At 44.2% G+C, this 16,223-nt stretch overlaps 1 protein-coding gene across 1 annotated transcript in view; it reads left to right on the forward strand.

The window, feature by feature from the left end:
• Positions 1–16,223, forward strand: part of LOC134285574 (tachykinin-like peptides receptor 86C) — a 545,193-nt gene that overhangs the window by 99,942 nt on the left and 429,028 nt on the right. Inside the window, exon 3 of the mRNA XM_062846624.1 lies at positions 12,769–12,982. Within this exon, the coding sequence (XP_062702608.1) occupies positions 12,769–12,982 (214 nt within the window). The remainder of the gene's footprint in view (positions 1–12,768; positions 12,983–16,223) is intronic.

The following is a 16,223-nucleotide window of genomic DNA, read 5'->3' on the forward strand; positions in this document are numbered from 1 at the left end:
GGCAGAGGAAGCTCTCAGTTAATAACTGTGGAAGTGCTCATAGAACACTCAGCTGAGAAGCAGGCTTTGTCCCAGTGAGGACGTTACGCCAAGAAGAGGAGAACCTCTTCTTCGTCTGTTACAAAATTTGTTAATTTCAAAGTAGACTCATGATTTGGGATTATGCTTATATTACCATCAGGTTCGTCCTCGTCTGGTTCTGGTGAACGCGTCAGGCTGAGCGAAATCACGGTCGCTCACATGAACATGATGAACAATGCTGGGAAAAGGCGGGACCGCATGACCAATAAGACGTAGATGTGTAGCTCGTTTGTGGGATTTCGTTGCCCACCGGGTATGGGTTTAGCACTTCACCTCTTCGAAATTGGATCCCATGCAGATTTCCCACTGGAGGGTTGGAGAAGGTTACCTTAGCTGCTGCCAGAAGATCCTTATCCGGAGGGAGCATTTTTCCATCTTTTTGATGACGGTTATTATTATTGTTGTTGAAAACAGCAGGACGGTAGTTGTTACAATTATTTTGGTTGCGAATATTTGGATTGCTGCTATTATTCCATCGATGATTAATTTTATTTATATTGTTTTTATTTTTCCGAATTGCATTTCGCTTGCGTCGTTTCTTAGCTTTGTCGGCTTGTTTCTGCTGTTCCACGCGATGAAGTTGGCGTGCATCGTATTCTGCCCAACTGGCCTTCCATACATTTCGCGCACCAAGCATTCTCCAGCCGCTAGAGTCTGATTCATTTGCTGCTTTGGCGGACATCTCGGCTCCTAGATTTGATGGTGCTGCTGTTGATGGTAACGATGTGGCTCTAATTTCGAGCGAATAACCCGCGCAGGAAAGTTGCTTCAATTCATCAATAATATCGACTAAGATCAAATTTGCTTGGCTGTTATTATGCTCGGTACAATGTAACGCGTAACTTCAGTAGCTTTTATGGTGCATTGAGCAGCAAATCTTTCACAGAGCTTCTGGTGTAGTATGTAAGGTGAGTGGTTAATACTCCTGGTGTCCATGGTTCGAGTCTGAATATATTTTTTTCATTTTTTATCATTCCCCCTAGCTCAAGTTGCATATAGATTTGAAATTTGCGCTTTTTGCTTTTCAAAGAAGAAGCAATTGTGTTCTGTTGTCCTTAATTTGAACAGTGGATAAATTGCACTGATGTTGCTGGTACTAGCTTTGAAACAAGTCGTGTTGCTTGGGGTTCTTTTCTGTTATACTGATTGAAAATGATATGGCACTCAACTAAGATCACGCTTATCATAATTTTTCCTTCTTTTATTCATAGGCTGTTCTTTATATTTATTTTTGAATATTCAATCGATGAAACGCATAATACCTTGAAAACTAGTCATCGTGATTGTGGTAGTAGTCTGCTAAAGTTCATTGTCATTGTAAAAAACATGATCCAGATAACTTAAACCTTAAGTCTTAAAGTATTCTTGCTTGTGAAGGAAGTCTATGAGTACAATTTTCATGTGTATTAACAGGCATTAAAACGAAAAATCAATGGAACTCAATTTGTTTGACAAATAGATTTGAAGCTAAGCACTCTTCATTTTTGTAATTCAATTGATCAATCATAACCGAAGTAGCATTTGGAATTGACATTTATATAGAACATATTAGTAGCCGACAATATTTTGAAAGAACAGTATATGATGAAAGAAGTGAGAATCTCTGATGAAGATTTCTACTATAACGCCTATAGATACTCGAACAGTTTGTCACAAAAAAAAAATATAGCAGCAGTCAAATTACTGATTATCAATTGAGCAGTTCAACTCGAAAGAATAGCCTACATTTGAAAGAAGGAAAATTTTATTAAATGAAAGGTTATCAATCGGGCCAAAAAGACGATGCTGGATCTTTGGGCAGAAGTATGTCAGGCCGAAGAACGTTTGGCCGCATTTCATCAGACTGAAAGTATCATTACGCCGGACCGGCATCATTCCGGTTGAGTTGAAAGCAAAGAGAAACCCCAGTTTGATCATATATAAAACCCAATACTCAAAAGAATAGCCGACTTCTCAAAGAAAGTAAATCTGTCATGGGACACTGGGACAGTCAGTGGTTTAATAAATTACTACCGTCAATAAGCTATGCAATATTACAACTGAAAACAACTGCGTGTTATAAAAAGAACCGAAATTTTCAGATGGAATGTTAGGGGTGATACACAAATTATGTCACGCAAAAAATCGACCTTTTTCAACCCCCCTCCCCCCTATGTCACACTTTTTGTATGTAACCTCAATTTTTTTTGTAAGGGTCGTCACGCTCTGCAAAACCCCCCTCCTCCTAAAAGCGTGACGTAATTTGTGTACGGCCCCTTAGCAGAATGATCAATTAATCATCAGTACTTCAGTAATAGTATAACATAAACATCAAAAAATCATCGATGTGAGAAAAGGGAAAAGGATAGAAGAATATTGTAAAATCATGGAAGTATATACCAGTATACATAGAATACCCTATTCGAGGAATGCAAAAAACTCAAGGGACTCAAACATCTTCTAGGACTTCGAAAACACATTTTAACATCGTTTATGAAGAAAATTAGGAAGACGGCCTACTGACCTATTCTACTCTATGAACTTCAGCTTAGTAACCCATTCGGCTTAACGTACTTCGGTCTGACGTACTTTGGCAAAGCGTACTTCGTTCTAAAGACAGGATCCCCGCAGTTGTGCATTGGGTCAATGTTAAATAACATATGCAATACTCTTTTCGGGGAAACATTTTTCAGGGAAATGAAACATTCGGGGAAAAAAACTTTCGGCGAAAGTTCATTCGGGGAACTGGTTTTCGGGGAAATGGCGTACAATCCCAAGTTTCACCGGCGTACAGCAGCACAGATTTCACTTTCGAGTTGAAAATTCGAATTTTGATGCGTCGACTGATCTCGTTGTTCTTCCATACTTTTTTTAAATCCGCAAAGGCGGCCCTCGTCTTCTTGATCCGTGCACCTATGTCGATCTTGGTGCCGCATTTAGCTACCAAGATAATGGAAGATTTCTACATTCTTCACTGATTGCCCAGCTACCGTAAAGCTGGATGGGTTGATTGTGTTTACATCAAACGATTTGGTCTTGTTGCCGCCGAGGAGCGATTGGCAAGATCACTCTGCATATCAGAGCGCCGTTGAGCTTGGAGAGCAACGTCATCAGCCAGTTCGAAGTCATTTAGGTGCTCCATGGTAATGGGCTGCCAAAGCAACCCACGATTTTGTTCACGGTCAATCGCACCTACCAGGATCTCATCGACTACGATGAGGAACAGTAGCGGTGATAGGATACATCCTTGCCTCACTCCAGCAACGGCCCGGATGGGATTTGACAAAACACTGTTGTGTAGTACTCTGCACGAAAATGATTTGTACTGTGATTCAATGAGGCCGATGATTTTCTCAGGGAGACCCTTGCGCCTGAGGACTTCCACATGTTTCCGTGATTGAGACGGTCGAAAGCTTTTTCGTAACAATGATCACCAGGTAAAGAGACTTTTGGAATCCATTGATTTGCTCCGGAGTATGACAATATGGTCCACACAGGATCGCCCCGCACAGAATCCTGCTTGCTGCCGTCAGAAAGTTGCGTCAATCTTCTTCTGTATCCTGTTAAAGATCACTAACATCGTAGAGGAGACGGATGTCACCGGTGTTTGCGGTTTTCTTGTCTTCGTCAGCTAGGGAGTCCGCCCACGCTCTTTTGTCCCGTATACATGAGCGTTTCACTTGCTTCTCGAGAGCCGAATAGCGCTGATGGGCTACGGCTTTGGCTCCTCGTGTTTTCGCTCGCTCTATCCCGGCTTTCCGGCGCTCCTCTATCTTCTTCCAGGTATCATCTGTGATCCACTGCTTTCTTCGGGTGCGTAGCTCACCCAAATTATTCTCCCCGGTGGCGATGAAGGCGTTCTTGATGGCACTCCATTGATTTTCTACGCTTTCACCTGCTGGAATATCCGCAGCACGGTTCTCTAGCTCCTCGACGAAGGACCTTTTCACTGCAGCGTCTTCCAGTCGGCGTGTGCGCCCGATTTAGAAGTTCTCCTTGTCTTATAATTCGGCAGCATCAGTTGGCGCGTAACATTGGATCATAGTAAGGTTTCGAACCTGTGATCTGAGTCTGGCTACAATTATCCCTCATTAACAGGTTCCCACTTCATGAGCGCAGCGCGGGCGTGAGCGGTGACCAGCTAACCAACTCTGCGGTGGCGAGGAGCGTGTTCAACTCGTAGGCCAGAGTATAGCAGAATTTGTCCCGACGCCAATCTGTGTTCTCCAAAGTTCGGCCAACGGACTTCGCTCAGTCCTAGGATTTAAAGCTTCATACGGCATGCCTCATTGGCTAGTTGGCCAGTTTATCCCTCTGGGCTAGGGTTAGTACATTCCAAGCTCATTTTTTTCCGTTGTTTCGCGCCGTGTTGAATCAGTTCGTTATCTTTCATTTTCGGTTTCTGTAACGGTTTTTGGGTTTCGAGAATAGTAGGTTGTTGGCCTAAGGTCTCCTATCCACCGTGGTGGGGCTGCCACCTTAGGTATAGCTTCCGGTGAAGGAGCATTTCATACTCATCTGCTGGATACATGAACAGACGCTGTTTGAGCCGCACCTCCTTAATGAGCGAACGCTCGAGATAATAAAGTAAGTCAGACTGCAATGGGCTAGGCACGCAGCTCGTATTCTGGAGGAAAAACAAGCTTAAACTATGTTTCGCAGAGATCCAGGAAATGGCCGTTGACATTGTGGAAGGCCGGGCAAACGATGGGTTTTTAAATTGAAGAGAACCTAAGGACTTTGAAAGCTCAGAGCGATTGGAAGCGATTGATCTAGGACCGAGACCAGAGGAAACGAATACTTCATTCGGTGTAGGTACAGCTGGTTCACATGTAATGAAGTTGGGAGTGGGCGTTTGTGGTAGTATATCCACGAAACAGCGGCAGAAATATCGCAAGAAGTGACAGGTGCCGTGCCGTAAACGTAATGATTGATTCGACTAGGTACTGAGTGACGAACGAGAAGAATGCCGCTAGAAGTCGAATACTAGCGACCGGTACCCGGCTCAATAACCAGCAAAACAGTGAAATGAGAACAGAAAAGGTACGAACCCACCACACAAAAAAGACGGCAGCAGGAAGAGTGATCACTGATTACTGAAGCGTAGGAAAGCATAGCTCCGAGCGAAATCTGGAGGTTTCATTTTTCATTTCATTTATTTAGTATTACATCAAATTCAAGATAAAACTGAATCAACAATATTTCTCCATAATACACGGTTCGTGGCTGCCGCTCTCCATCCTCGGTCGCGCCCGATGCTCGCCAAGTCACGCTCCACCTGTTCCGCCCATCGTGCTCTCTGCGCTCCACGCCTTCTTGTGCCAACCGGATCCGTTGCAAACACCAGCTTTGCAGGGTTGTTGTCCGGCATTCTTGCAACATGCCCTGCCCACCGTATCCTTCCGGCTTTGGCCACCTTCTGGATGCTGAGTTCGCCGTAAAGTGCAGCGAGCTCGTGGTTCATCCTTCTCCGCCACACGCCGTTCTCCTGCACACCGCCGAAGATCGTTCTTAGCACGCGTCGCTCGAAAACTCCGAGTGCTTGTAGGTCCTCCTCGAGCATGGTCCATGTCTCGTGCCCGTAGAGGATCACCGGTCTTATTAGCGTTTTGTACATGGTGCATTTGGTGCGTGGGTGAATCTTTTTCGACCGCAGTTTCTTCTGGAGCCCGTAGTAGGCCCGACTTCCGCTGATGATGCGCCTCCGAATTTCACGGCTCACGTTGTTGTCAGCCGTCAGTAAGGATCCGAGGTAGACGAATTCCTCCACCACCTCGAAAGTATCCCCGTCTATCGTAACATTACTACCCAGACGGTTCCGGTCGTGTTCGGTTCCGCCTACCAGCATGTACTTTGTTTTTGAGGCATTCACCACCAGTCCGACCTTTGCTGCTTCGCGTTTCAGGCGGGTGTACAGTTCTGCCACCGTTCCAAATGTTCTAGCGATAATGTCCATGTCGTCCGCAAAGCACACAAATTGACCGGATTTTGTGAAAATCGTTCCCCGGCTGTTGAGCCCGGCTCGTCGCATCACACCTTCCAGCGCGATGTTGAAGAGTAGACATGAGAGTCCGTCACCTTGTCGCAGTCCCCGGCGAGATACGAATGAACTGGATAGTTCACCCGAAACCCTTACGCAGTTTTGCACACCGTCCATCGTTGCTTTAATCAGTCTAGTCAGCTTCCCAGGAAAGCCGTTTTCGTCCATGATTCTCCATAGCTCTGCGCGGTCGATACTGTCGTATGCCGCTTTGAAGTCGATGAACAGGTGATGCGTTGGGACCTGATATTCACGGCATTTCTGGAGGATTTGCCGTACGGTAAAGATCTGGTCCGTTGTCGACCGGCCGTCGATGAAGCCGGCTTAATAACTTCCCACGAACTCATTTGTTTTAGGTGACAGACGACGGAAGATGATCTGGGATAGCACTTTGTAGGCAGCATTCAAAATAGTGATCGCCCTGAAGTTCTCACATTCCAAATGGTCGCCTTTCTTGTGAATGGGGCAGATTACCCCTTCCTTCCACTCCTCCGGTAGCTGTTCGGTTTCCCAGATCCTGACTATGAGCCGATGCAGACAGGTGGCCAACTTTTCTGGACCCATCTTGATGAGTTAAGCTGCGATACCATCCTTACCAGCTGCTTTGTTGGTTTTGAGCTGGTGAATGGCATCCTTAACTTCCCTCAGCGTGGGAGTTGGTTCATTTCCGTCCTCCGCTGCATTGGCGTCGTCGTTTCTTCCGTTGCCGTGGGCTCCCGTGCCTACGTTCTCCACGCCGTTCAGGTGCTGATCGAAGTGCTGCTTCCACCTTTCGATCACCTCACGTCCGTCCGTCAAGAGGCCTCCGTCTTTATCCCTGCATATTTCGGCTCGCGGCACGGAGCCGTTGCGGGATGCGTTGAGCTTCTGATAGAACTTCCGTGTTTCTTGGGAACGGCACAGCAGTTCCATTTCTTCACACTCCGCTTCTTCCAGACAGCGCTTTTTCTCCCGAAAGAGGCGGGTCTGCTGTTTCCGCTTCTGTTTGTATCGTTCCACGTTCTGTCGAGTCCCTTGCTGCAGCATTACCGCCCTCGCTGCGTTCTTCTCCTCCAAAACCGTTCTGCACTCTTCGTCGAACCATTCGTTCCGTCGATTCCGTTCCACGTACCCGATGGTGCTCTCGGCTGCGTCGTTGATGGCTGCTTTCACTGTACTCCAGCAGTCCTCTAGAGGGGCCTCATCGAGCTCGCCCTCGTCTGGCAACGCGGCCTCGAGATTCTGCGCGTATGCTGAGGCGACATCCGGTTGCTTCAGTCGCTCTAGGTTGTACCGTGGCGGTCGCCGGTACCGTACATTGTTGATGACGGAGAGTTTTGGGCGCAGTTTGACCATCACCAGATAGTGGTCGGAGTCGATGTTGGTGCCACGATAGGTCCTGACGTCGATAATGTCGGAGAAGTGCCGTCCGTCAATCAGAACGTGGTCGATTTGAGATTCCGTCTGCTGTGGTGATCTCCAGGTGTAACGATAAGGGAGGCTGTGTTGGAAAAAGGTGCTACGTATGGCCATATTTTTGGAGGCGGCGAAATCAATGAGTCGTAGGCCGTTTTCGTTCGTTTGCTGGTGGGCGCTGAACTTACCAATCGTCGGTCTGAATTCCTCCTCCTGGCCTACCTGAGCGTTCAAATCTCCTATGATGATCTTGACGTCGTGGCTTGGGCAGCGATCGTACTCGCGTTCGAGCTGCGCGTAAAATGCGTCCTTGTCATCATCAGTACTTCCGGAGTGTGGGCTGTGCACGTTTATTATGCTGAAGTTGAAGAATTGGCCCCTGATCCTCAACCTGCACATTCTTTCGTCGATCGGCCACCAACCGATCACGCGCCTCTGCATATCGCCCATCACGATGAAAGCTGTTCCCAGCTCGCGTGTGTTGCCGCAGCTCTGGAGGATGGAATGATTACCTCTAAACGTTCGCACCATGGATCCTGTCCAACACACCTCCTGCAGCGCTACGATGCCGAACCCGCGGTCCTTCAGTAGATCGGCGAGTATGCGGGTGCTCCCAATGAAGTTGAGAGATCGGCAGTTCCACGTACCGAGTTTCCAATCGCAAGTCCTTTTTGTTCGCTGGGGTCGTTGCCGTTGGTCTCGGTTCGTATTATTCTGTTGCTGATTTTCCGTTACAATGGTTTTTTATGGCTGGCTCGTAGGGCCTGACACCAACCCCCTACTTTCCGGAGGACCATAGTGCACAGTTGAGCTTAGAGTCCTTCCCTGGCACTCGGACGTAGATCAGCCGCCCCTAACATGGGGATCAGACGCTGTTGTGAGCCGCTCCTCATGGAGAACAGACGCTCAGGTTTGCCGAAGCAAACCCCCCCTTCCCTGTCAGCCTACGACCAAAGGTCCCACCGGGGTTGGTTACCCGATCTTCCCTAAGGTTGCTCATAGTTTCCGGCCGGTACCGCGTGGAGGTAGGGATAGGAGTTGCTGGGCAGAGGCTAGTGGATCACAATGGGATCTGAATTGCGCAGCATACCCAGCCTTTACCGTGCCCTGGAGGTTTCATACAGCTGTCAATATAGTCTACGGCACATGACTACGCTAATGCTTTCCGTGTGCAATGACCAGGTAGAAAATATGATGACAAGCAAAAAACAATGGTAGCACCTGGTTCGCATGAGTACTTGGAAGGTTTGTGGCACGGTGACAATAAAGGTACACCCCGAAACAGGATTATTATAGTTAATGACGCGACGGTCAAGCAGTGGAACCACCAACACATTGAGGTTAGGACTCCTAACTTAGTAGAGTCTTTACTTTCCTAATGCATGAAGAAAATATAAATACAGGTTATGTATTAAGGGGTCAAAATGACCCATGACTTTGAAGCGCTCTCATTAATGCATTTCTGATTAGATTTTTATTGTTTTAGTCTAAAACGAAAGAAATGGGCCTCTACAATGATAGAGTAAAGTGGGGCAAAAGTTCGAGTGGGGCAAGAGTTTCTTTTGAAGTTTATGAGCTCAATTCAAATTATTTATTTCGAGTGTCAAGGTTGTTCGAAGCCTTTTGGAAAAAGAGTCTTTCACTCCAAAAATTATGAAAATTGATCAATAATTCGATATGTTATGACAAAATGTTGGTTTTGATCAAAAAATTGTAATATGCGATGGTCCTTCCAACGTATGGAATGGAATTGTAATGAAATCGAATTCGATATTTTATTTTGGGGCGTAACTAGGTATATTTTGAAGATGCTGTAGCATCTATAACTTTTTGCAAAAAAGATTTGGAAATCATATATTACACATAGTGGGGCAAAAGTTCGAATTGTGGGGCAAGAGTTCGAGTCATGCAGCAACTTTAGGTAAAAACCTAAAATTCTGCAAAATGTGCATATTATCTCTAAAAATGATGGAATTAGTGAGAAAATTCGATCAAAGTTGAAAAAAAAAGTTGTTTCATCTAAATTTGGCGGAAAACTACTATTTTTTGTGTAGTAAATTTAACCCTGATTTTGGTAAAATCCAGATAGAACTTTAAAGTGTATTTCAGTTCCAACATCAAATATTAATTGGTTTTAGGTATTCAGATTACCAAAGTGTCGAAATAGTGTGCTACGGCTAGCGAAATTCCACAAACACTAGATTCGAACTTTTGCCCCAGTGGTGGGGTAAGAGTTCGAATAAAACACCCACATACAAAAAGTGTTGTAACTCAAAATTGAAAAGACATTTGGCGTAACTTTGTTCAGCAAAGTTTTAGCTCATGGATGGTAGAATCACCACACGGTATTCATTTATTTATATCTGCTTCGATTTCTTGAAAAAAATTTAGTTTTCAACTAGGGTCGAACTTTTGCCCCACCTTACTCTAAGGTGAGAACACCATAAACTGCCCGCATCTGGTATATCAAAATTCTTGATTTTTCACTAATAGAGTAAGGTGGGGCAAAAGTTCGACCCTAGTTGAAAATTCTATATTTTTCAAAAAACCAAAGCAAACATAAATAAATGAATACCGTATGGTGTTTCTACCATCCATGAGCTAAAACTTTGCTGAACAAAGTTACGCCAAATGTCTTTTCAATTGAGTTACAACACTTTTTGTATGTGTGTGTTTTATTCGAACTCTTACCCCACCACTGGGGCAAAAGTTCGAATCTAGTGTTAGTGGAATTTCGCTAGCCGTAGCACACTATTTTGACACTTTGATAATAGGAATACCTGAAACCAATTAATATTTGATGTTGGAACTGGAATACACATTAAAGTTCGATCTGGATTTTACCCAAATCAGGGTTAAATTTACTATACCAAAAATTAGTAGTTTTCCGCTAAATTCAGATAAAACAACATTTTTTTTCAACTCTGATAGAATTTTCTCACTGATTTCATCATTTTTAGAGATAATATAAACATTTTGCAGAATTTACGTTTTTTACCTAAAGTTGCCACATGACTCGAACTCTTGCCCCACAATTCGAACTTTTGCCCCACTATGTGTAAAATATGATTTTCAAATCTTTTTTTCAAAAAGTTATACATGCTAAAGCATCTTCAAAAGATACCTAGTTAAGCCCCAAAATAAAATATCGAATTCGATTTCATTACAATTCCATTCCATGCGTTGGAAGCACCATCGCATATTACAATTTTTTGATCAAAAACCAACATTTTATCAAAACTTTTCGAAATATTGATCAATTTTCATAATTTTTGGAGTAAAAGACTCTTTTTCAAAAAGGCTTCGAACAACCTTGACACCCGAAAGAAATAATTTGAATTGAGCTAAAAAACTCCAAAAGAAACTCTTGCCCCACTCGAACTTTTGCCCCACTTTACTCTATACAATTCAAACAATCGCCGTTCAAAGTGCAAAAAAACCTGGAATCAATTTATGAATTCCTCCAGGGATCCCTTCACATGCTTCTCTTGGTATTTCTTTAGGAATTGCTCCAGGGATGCTTGTACTAGGGGTTTTTCAAGAAATGCTTCTGGAATTGATCTGAAGATTTCTTCAGATTTTTTTACAGAGACTTGTGCAGGGATGAATCGATAAAATGCTCCAAAGATACCTCCACCAATTTCCAGTCATTCTTAAGGAGATTTCCCACATTTTTTCAGAAAAAATCCTGGAGAGGTTCTTTCAGTAACGGTTTCAGTGCATTTTTTCGGAATCTCTTCTGAGATTCCTTAAGGAGTTTCACCAAATCACTTCCAATATTTATCTAGGTATTTTGGGATTTCTTCACGGATTTTTCCAAGATATTCGCCTAGAGATTTCCCCGTAAGAAGTTTTCAAAGGTTTTGCACAGAAATTTCATTCTGAAATTAATTCAGGAATTTCCTCAAAATGTCTTCGAAGAAATTATCCAGAATTTTATCCCCGGATTTCTTCCGTAGTTCGTCCAAAAGTTAATTCAAATCTGCATGAGATTCCAAGAGAAATTGCGTATGAGTTTGGGATCCTTCTCGGATTCTTCTTGAGATTCCTGCAGAAATTTATTCTTGAAAATCCTGCAGAAATTTATCCTTGGTATCTTCTGGAATTCCTTACAAGATTTCTTCAAGAATACCTGCGGGGATTGTTATTCCTCAGCGCCAAAAATGTCATTTCAATAAATTACAGCTCATTTCAGAATCAAAATTTTAAAATATGGAAACGGATAACTTCCTTTATCTCAATATAGGACCAACTTCTGAGCTGTAGGTGATTGAATTTAGATATGTTGAAATAACATTTTCAGCTCCATGCAGGATTCCTTCCGAGGCATCTTCCGAAGTTTCTTATAGAAAAAAAGCTCATAAAATAAAACACCATCCTTTGAAAATCTTAACGATAAATCGATAGCGTTGGAAACTACTGCTTTTTCCATTTTTTTTGTCCTCTCTTCACCAAGGGGCATTCCGGAGGCATTTCAGGAAGTTTCATTGAATTATCAGGGACCCCATCACAAAAACTTTTAAAACTATAGTGACATTGAAACGCCCGTAAAATCATCAAAATCAATTTGAAATTCGCTTCTGAAATTCCATTTAACGCTCTTAAAAGCTTTAGGAACGCTTCAGGAAGAGAAGAGAAGAGAAGAGAAGAGAAGAGAAGAGAAGAGAAGAGAAGAGAAGAGAAGAGAAGAGAAGAGAAGAGAAGAGTCTCTAGTTGCAACGGCGATCGAACTAACATTCCTCAACTTCTTTGACCGTTTAGAGGTGAGCAGCGATGTTATTGACTTTTTTAGAAGCAGAGAACTCTCAACGTGCATGCATTGGGAATGGATAGCCAGTCCTAATTTGTTGGTTCGTTATGCAATTCTGATATACCTTGATCTGGTAAATTACAAAACAGAAAACAGTAATCGAAGTTTTTCTTAAACATTTTTTTTCTCTACACGATTATTTTATTGTCTTTTTTCAATTCTGCTTTTCAATCTGTGCTTTTAACTGCTTTTATATTCCTTTTCTTTGACAATTCAATTTGTTTTATAGTCTATTTACAACTTTACTCTGAACATCGAAGGAGTTTTACAACTGAAACATAGGTTTTTCTTGATTTTATCTCAAAGCTTTTAAAAAGCTTGCACAATTTTCACACCCTAATCTCCCAACGGACCATCATCCGCACAGTGCCGAATAAAACTTTTCCCTCCCCGCTGATTTTCTCGCTTTTCTCTCTTCCTTTCTCGGTTCTGACGATGATGACGATGACGCCGACTACGACAGCCCACCGCCGAATGCGCACCGTGACCAACTACTTCCTGCTAAATCTGAGCGTGGCCGATCTGCTGATGTCGTCCCTCAACTGTTCGTTCAACTTCATCTTCATGCTCAACTCGGACTGGCCGTTCGGGGCGGTGTACTGCACCATCAACAACTTCATGGCCAACATGTCGGTGGCGTCCTCGGTGTTCACGCTGGTGGCCATCTCGTTGGATCGGTAAGTTTTAATCTTCTGTTTGGGGTGGACGTGGAACAATGGACGGCTCCAGACATGTGTTCTGAGAGAAAAGAAAAGTATTTTGCGTCGTGTGCTTAATTTGAAACAGAATTAAAGTAGGGGAAAGTGGGGTAATATGCCATTTTTCAAACTTTCATCGTTTTCAATGCTATATAGCATCATATGTTAGGCTTTCAAAGTGGTAACAGCAACTAGACAATATTGGCTCCATGCTTCAGCAAAAATATTCACTTAATTATTGCATTTTCTTCGATTTTTAGCGATTTCAAAAACTGGTTCGTAAAACGGAAGTGGTGCAAAAAGGCCATCTGCCATGGGGTAAGATGCCACTTCATGAAACATTCAAAAATTACGTCCATCAGTTTTCTGGCATTTTCGACTCACTTTCACCCCTCTGTCACGTTTTTTCGTATACTCAACACAAGGATTGTCACCCCCTTCCCCTCTAAACGATGGTCGTCTGGATAGCGTAGACATCAACAAGCATGCGCCTCCATGGGTGCCTCAATCTACTTGGAAACACTTGGCTGGTAATAAAATCACCAGAAAACCTTAATTGCAAGCACGAAAAACCGGAAGTTGCCAATTTTCATCGGGAAATCAAAAGATTTTCCGTGGGTTTGGTGGAATAGCTTCTAGAAAAATGTTCATTGCAAACATATCTTGACACCATTCACCTATAGCAATGATCAAGTCCCATTCAGGAATGATTTTATGAGTTGGGCCATTTTACCCCATCTTGGCATTTTGGGCTCTGTTCCCCTACGTACATCATCTGAAACTTAAAGCTCGTCACAGCTCGCTCTTCATTTTCTTTACGGGAACAAAGGGTAGTGTTTCTTGTTAATACTACTTAATAGTTTTATCTGTGTGTTGTTCGTAGTTTTGTTCTTGAAATAAGAGACAAAAATTAGAGTAAAAATATCTTTTGACACAGGATAAGAAAATTCTTCAAACAAAACATCCTGGCCATCATCTTTCCGGATTTCTATCCCCACAAAAATTACAGACCAATGAGACAGTTTGTGCTGACACATTTCCATCCTCGAGCCCATTATAATGATGGCGTCGTCGGTGGTGGCAAAGTGGAAGACAATTCTCCTGTCAAGACGGAAGCCTTCGTCGTCGTGGTTTTTTGCCAACTTGTCACTTCGTTACTAGTTGGCTGTCCAGTATCGCCCCCACTTCAACACGGACGACTTTTGTTTCCATTCGGGAAAGAAAGCAAAGCGGAAAGCGGATATCCGAAACAACGCCACTAGAGCAAACTTCTTGTTCTGGTGCGATTCTTCTCAGCGACTGTTTTTATTCTAGTTTTCTGTCCATTGCAAAAATGGCTAGCATTCTTTTTGGAGGATGGCAACTGCTGGGTTGTATTTCTAAATGTAAGGCAGGCCAACAAAAACAGCTGGAAATCTGTGCATGATTTATGTGCTGTATTTCCGACTCGGCAAAACAAAGTGGTAATTATTTAGTGGCCTGAATATTTGAAGAAAATAAGAACCCAAATAAACGGAAAACAATCATACGCTGTTTCTTTTTTTTGACGTATTATCCCAACTGGAACAAAGCCTGCTGTTAAGCATGGAGCTTGCTACTTATAGAGCTACTATGTAACATAATAACACAATAATAACACATATTTAACAATTGTACAAATACTCGGTTCATGGCTGCCACTTTCCGGTCATGCCTCATGCTCGCCAAGCCACGTTCCACCTGGTCCGCCCATCGTGCTCGCTACGCTCCACACCTTCTTGCACCAACCGGATCAGTAGTAAACACCTTGCCCACTTTGCGGGGTTGTTGTCCGGCATTCTTGCAACATGCCCTGCCCACCGTATCCTTCCGCCTTTGGCCACCTTCTGGATGCTGGGTTCACCGTAAAGTGCAGCGAACTCGTGGTTCATCCTTCTCCGCTACACACCGTTCTCCTGCATACCGCCGAAGATCGTCCTTAGTACGCGTCGCTCGAAAACTCCGGCTGCTTGCAGGTCCTCCTCAAGCATGGTCCATGTCTCGTTTCGTGGACCACCGGTCTTATTAGAGTTTTGTACATGGTGCATTTGGTGCGTGGGTGAATCTCTTAAGACCGCAGCTTCTTCTGAAGCCCATAGTAGGCCCGACTTCCGCTGATGATGTACCTTCGAGTTTCACGGCTCACGTTGTTGTCAGCCGTCAGTAAGGATCCGAGATAGACGAATTCCTCCACCACCTCGAAAGTATCCCCGTCTATCGTAACATTACTACCCAGACGGATCCGGTCGTTTTCGGTTCCGCCTACCAGCATGTACTTTGTTTTTGAGGCATTCAACACCAATCCGACCTGGGCTGCAAAACGGTGAGTCGATAAGGAGAGCGTCCAATATAGCTCTGGTCCTCACAAGTTCCTACCTCATGCTTCCACGGGTCAAGCGATGACAAAGACCGCCAGCTAAGAGTTGTGTGCTTAGCTGGTAGTGCAGCCTGGGCACTGTTGTCCTTCTGACTTCAGCTAGATTGAGGAGGTACGATCCGAGTGTCTGTTCACCAAGGAGGTGCGGCTCAAACAGCGTCTGTTCTGGCATCCAGCGGCTGAGTAAGAAACGCTGCACCACGCCCAGCTAGATCCAAGGTGGTAGCCCCATCAGCGTGGTCGTCCCAGTGTTGGTTGGGACGTTAAACAGAACTGGCACGATGGCCCTCCGGCGAGACAGGAGTGTTGGCGTAGGCCCAATAAGCCACCCGTAAAAATCCCCATTGCGAATAACATAGGAGAAAATACGACTCGATACAATCGGCAAAGACCCACGCGACGAAATAAGGACTACGATTGGAAACTTGGAACATGGAATTGCAAGTCACTAGGTTTCGCAGGATGTGACAGGATAATCTACGACGAACTACATCCCCGCAACTTCGACATCGTGGCGTTGCAGGAACTTTGTTGGACTGGACAGAAAGTGTGGAAAAGCGGGCATCGAGCGGCTACCTTCTACCAAAGCTGTGGCACCACCAATGAACTGGGAGCAGGATCTATAGTGTTGGGCAAAATGCGACAACGTGTGATCGGGTGGCAGCCGATAAACGCAAGGATGTGCAGTGCATGTTAAGAGTTAAGGGCCGTTTCTTCAACTACAGCATCATCAACGTCCACTGCCCACACGAAGGGAGACCTGTTGACGAGAAAGAAGTGTTCTACGCATTGTTAGAGCAAACATACGATGCTTGATCGCCGCGT

This window comes from Aedes albopictus, chromosome 1, assembly GCF_035046485.1.
Source record: "Aedes albopictus strain Foshan chromosome 1, AalbF5, whole genome shotgun sequence".
NCBI classification, from domain to species: domain Eukaryota; kingdom Metazoa; phylum Arthropoda; class Insecta; order Diptera; family Culicidae; genus Aedes; species Aedes albopictus.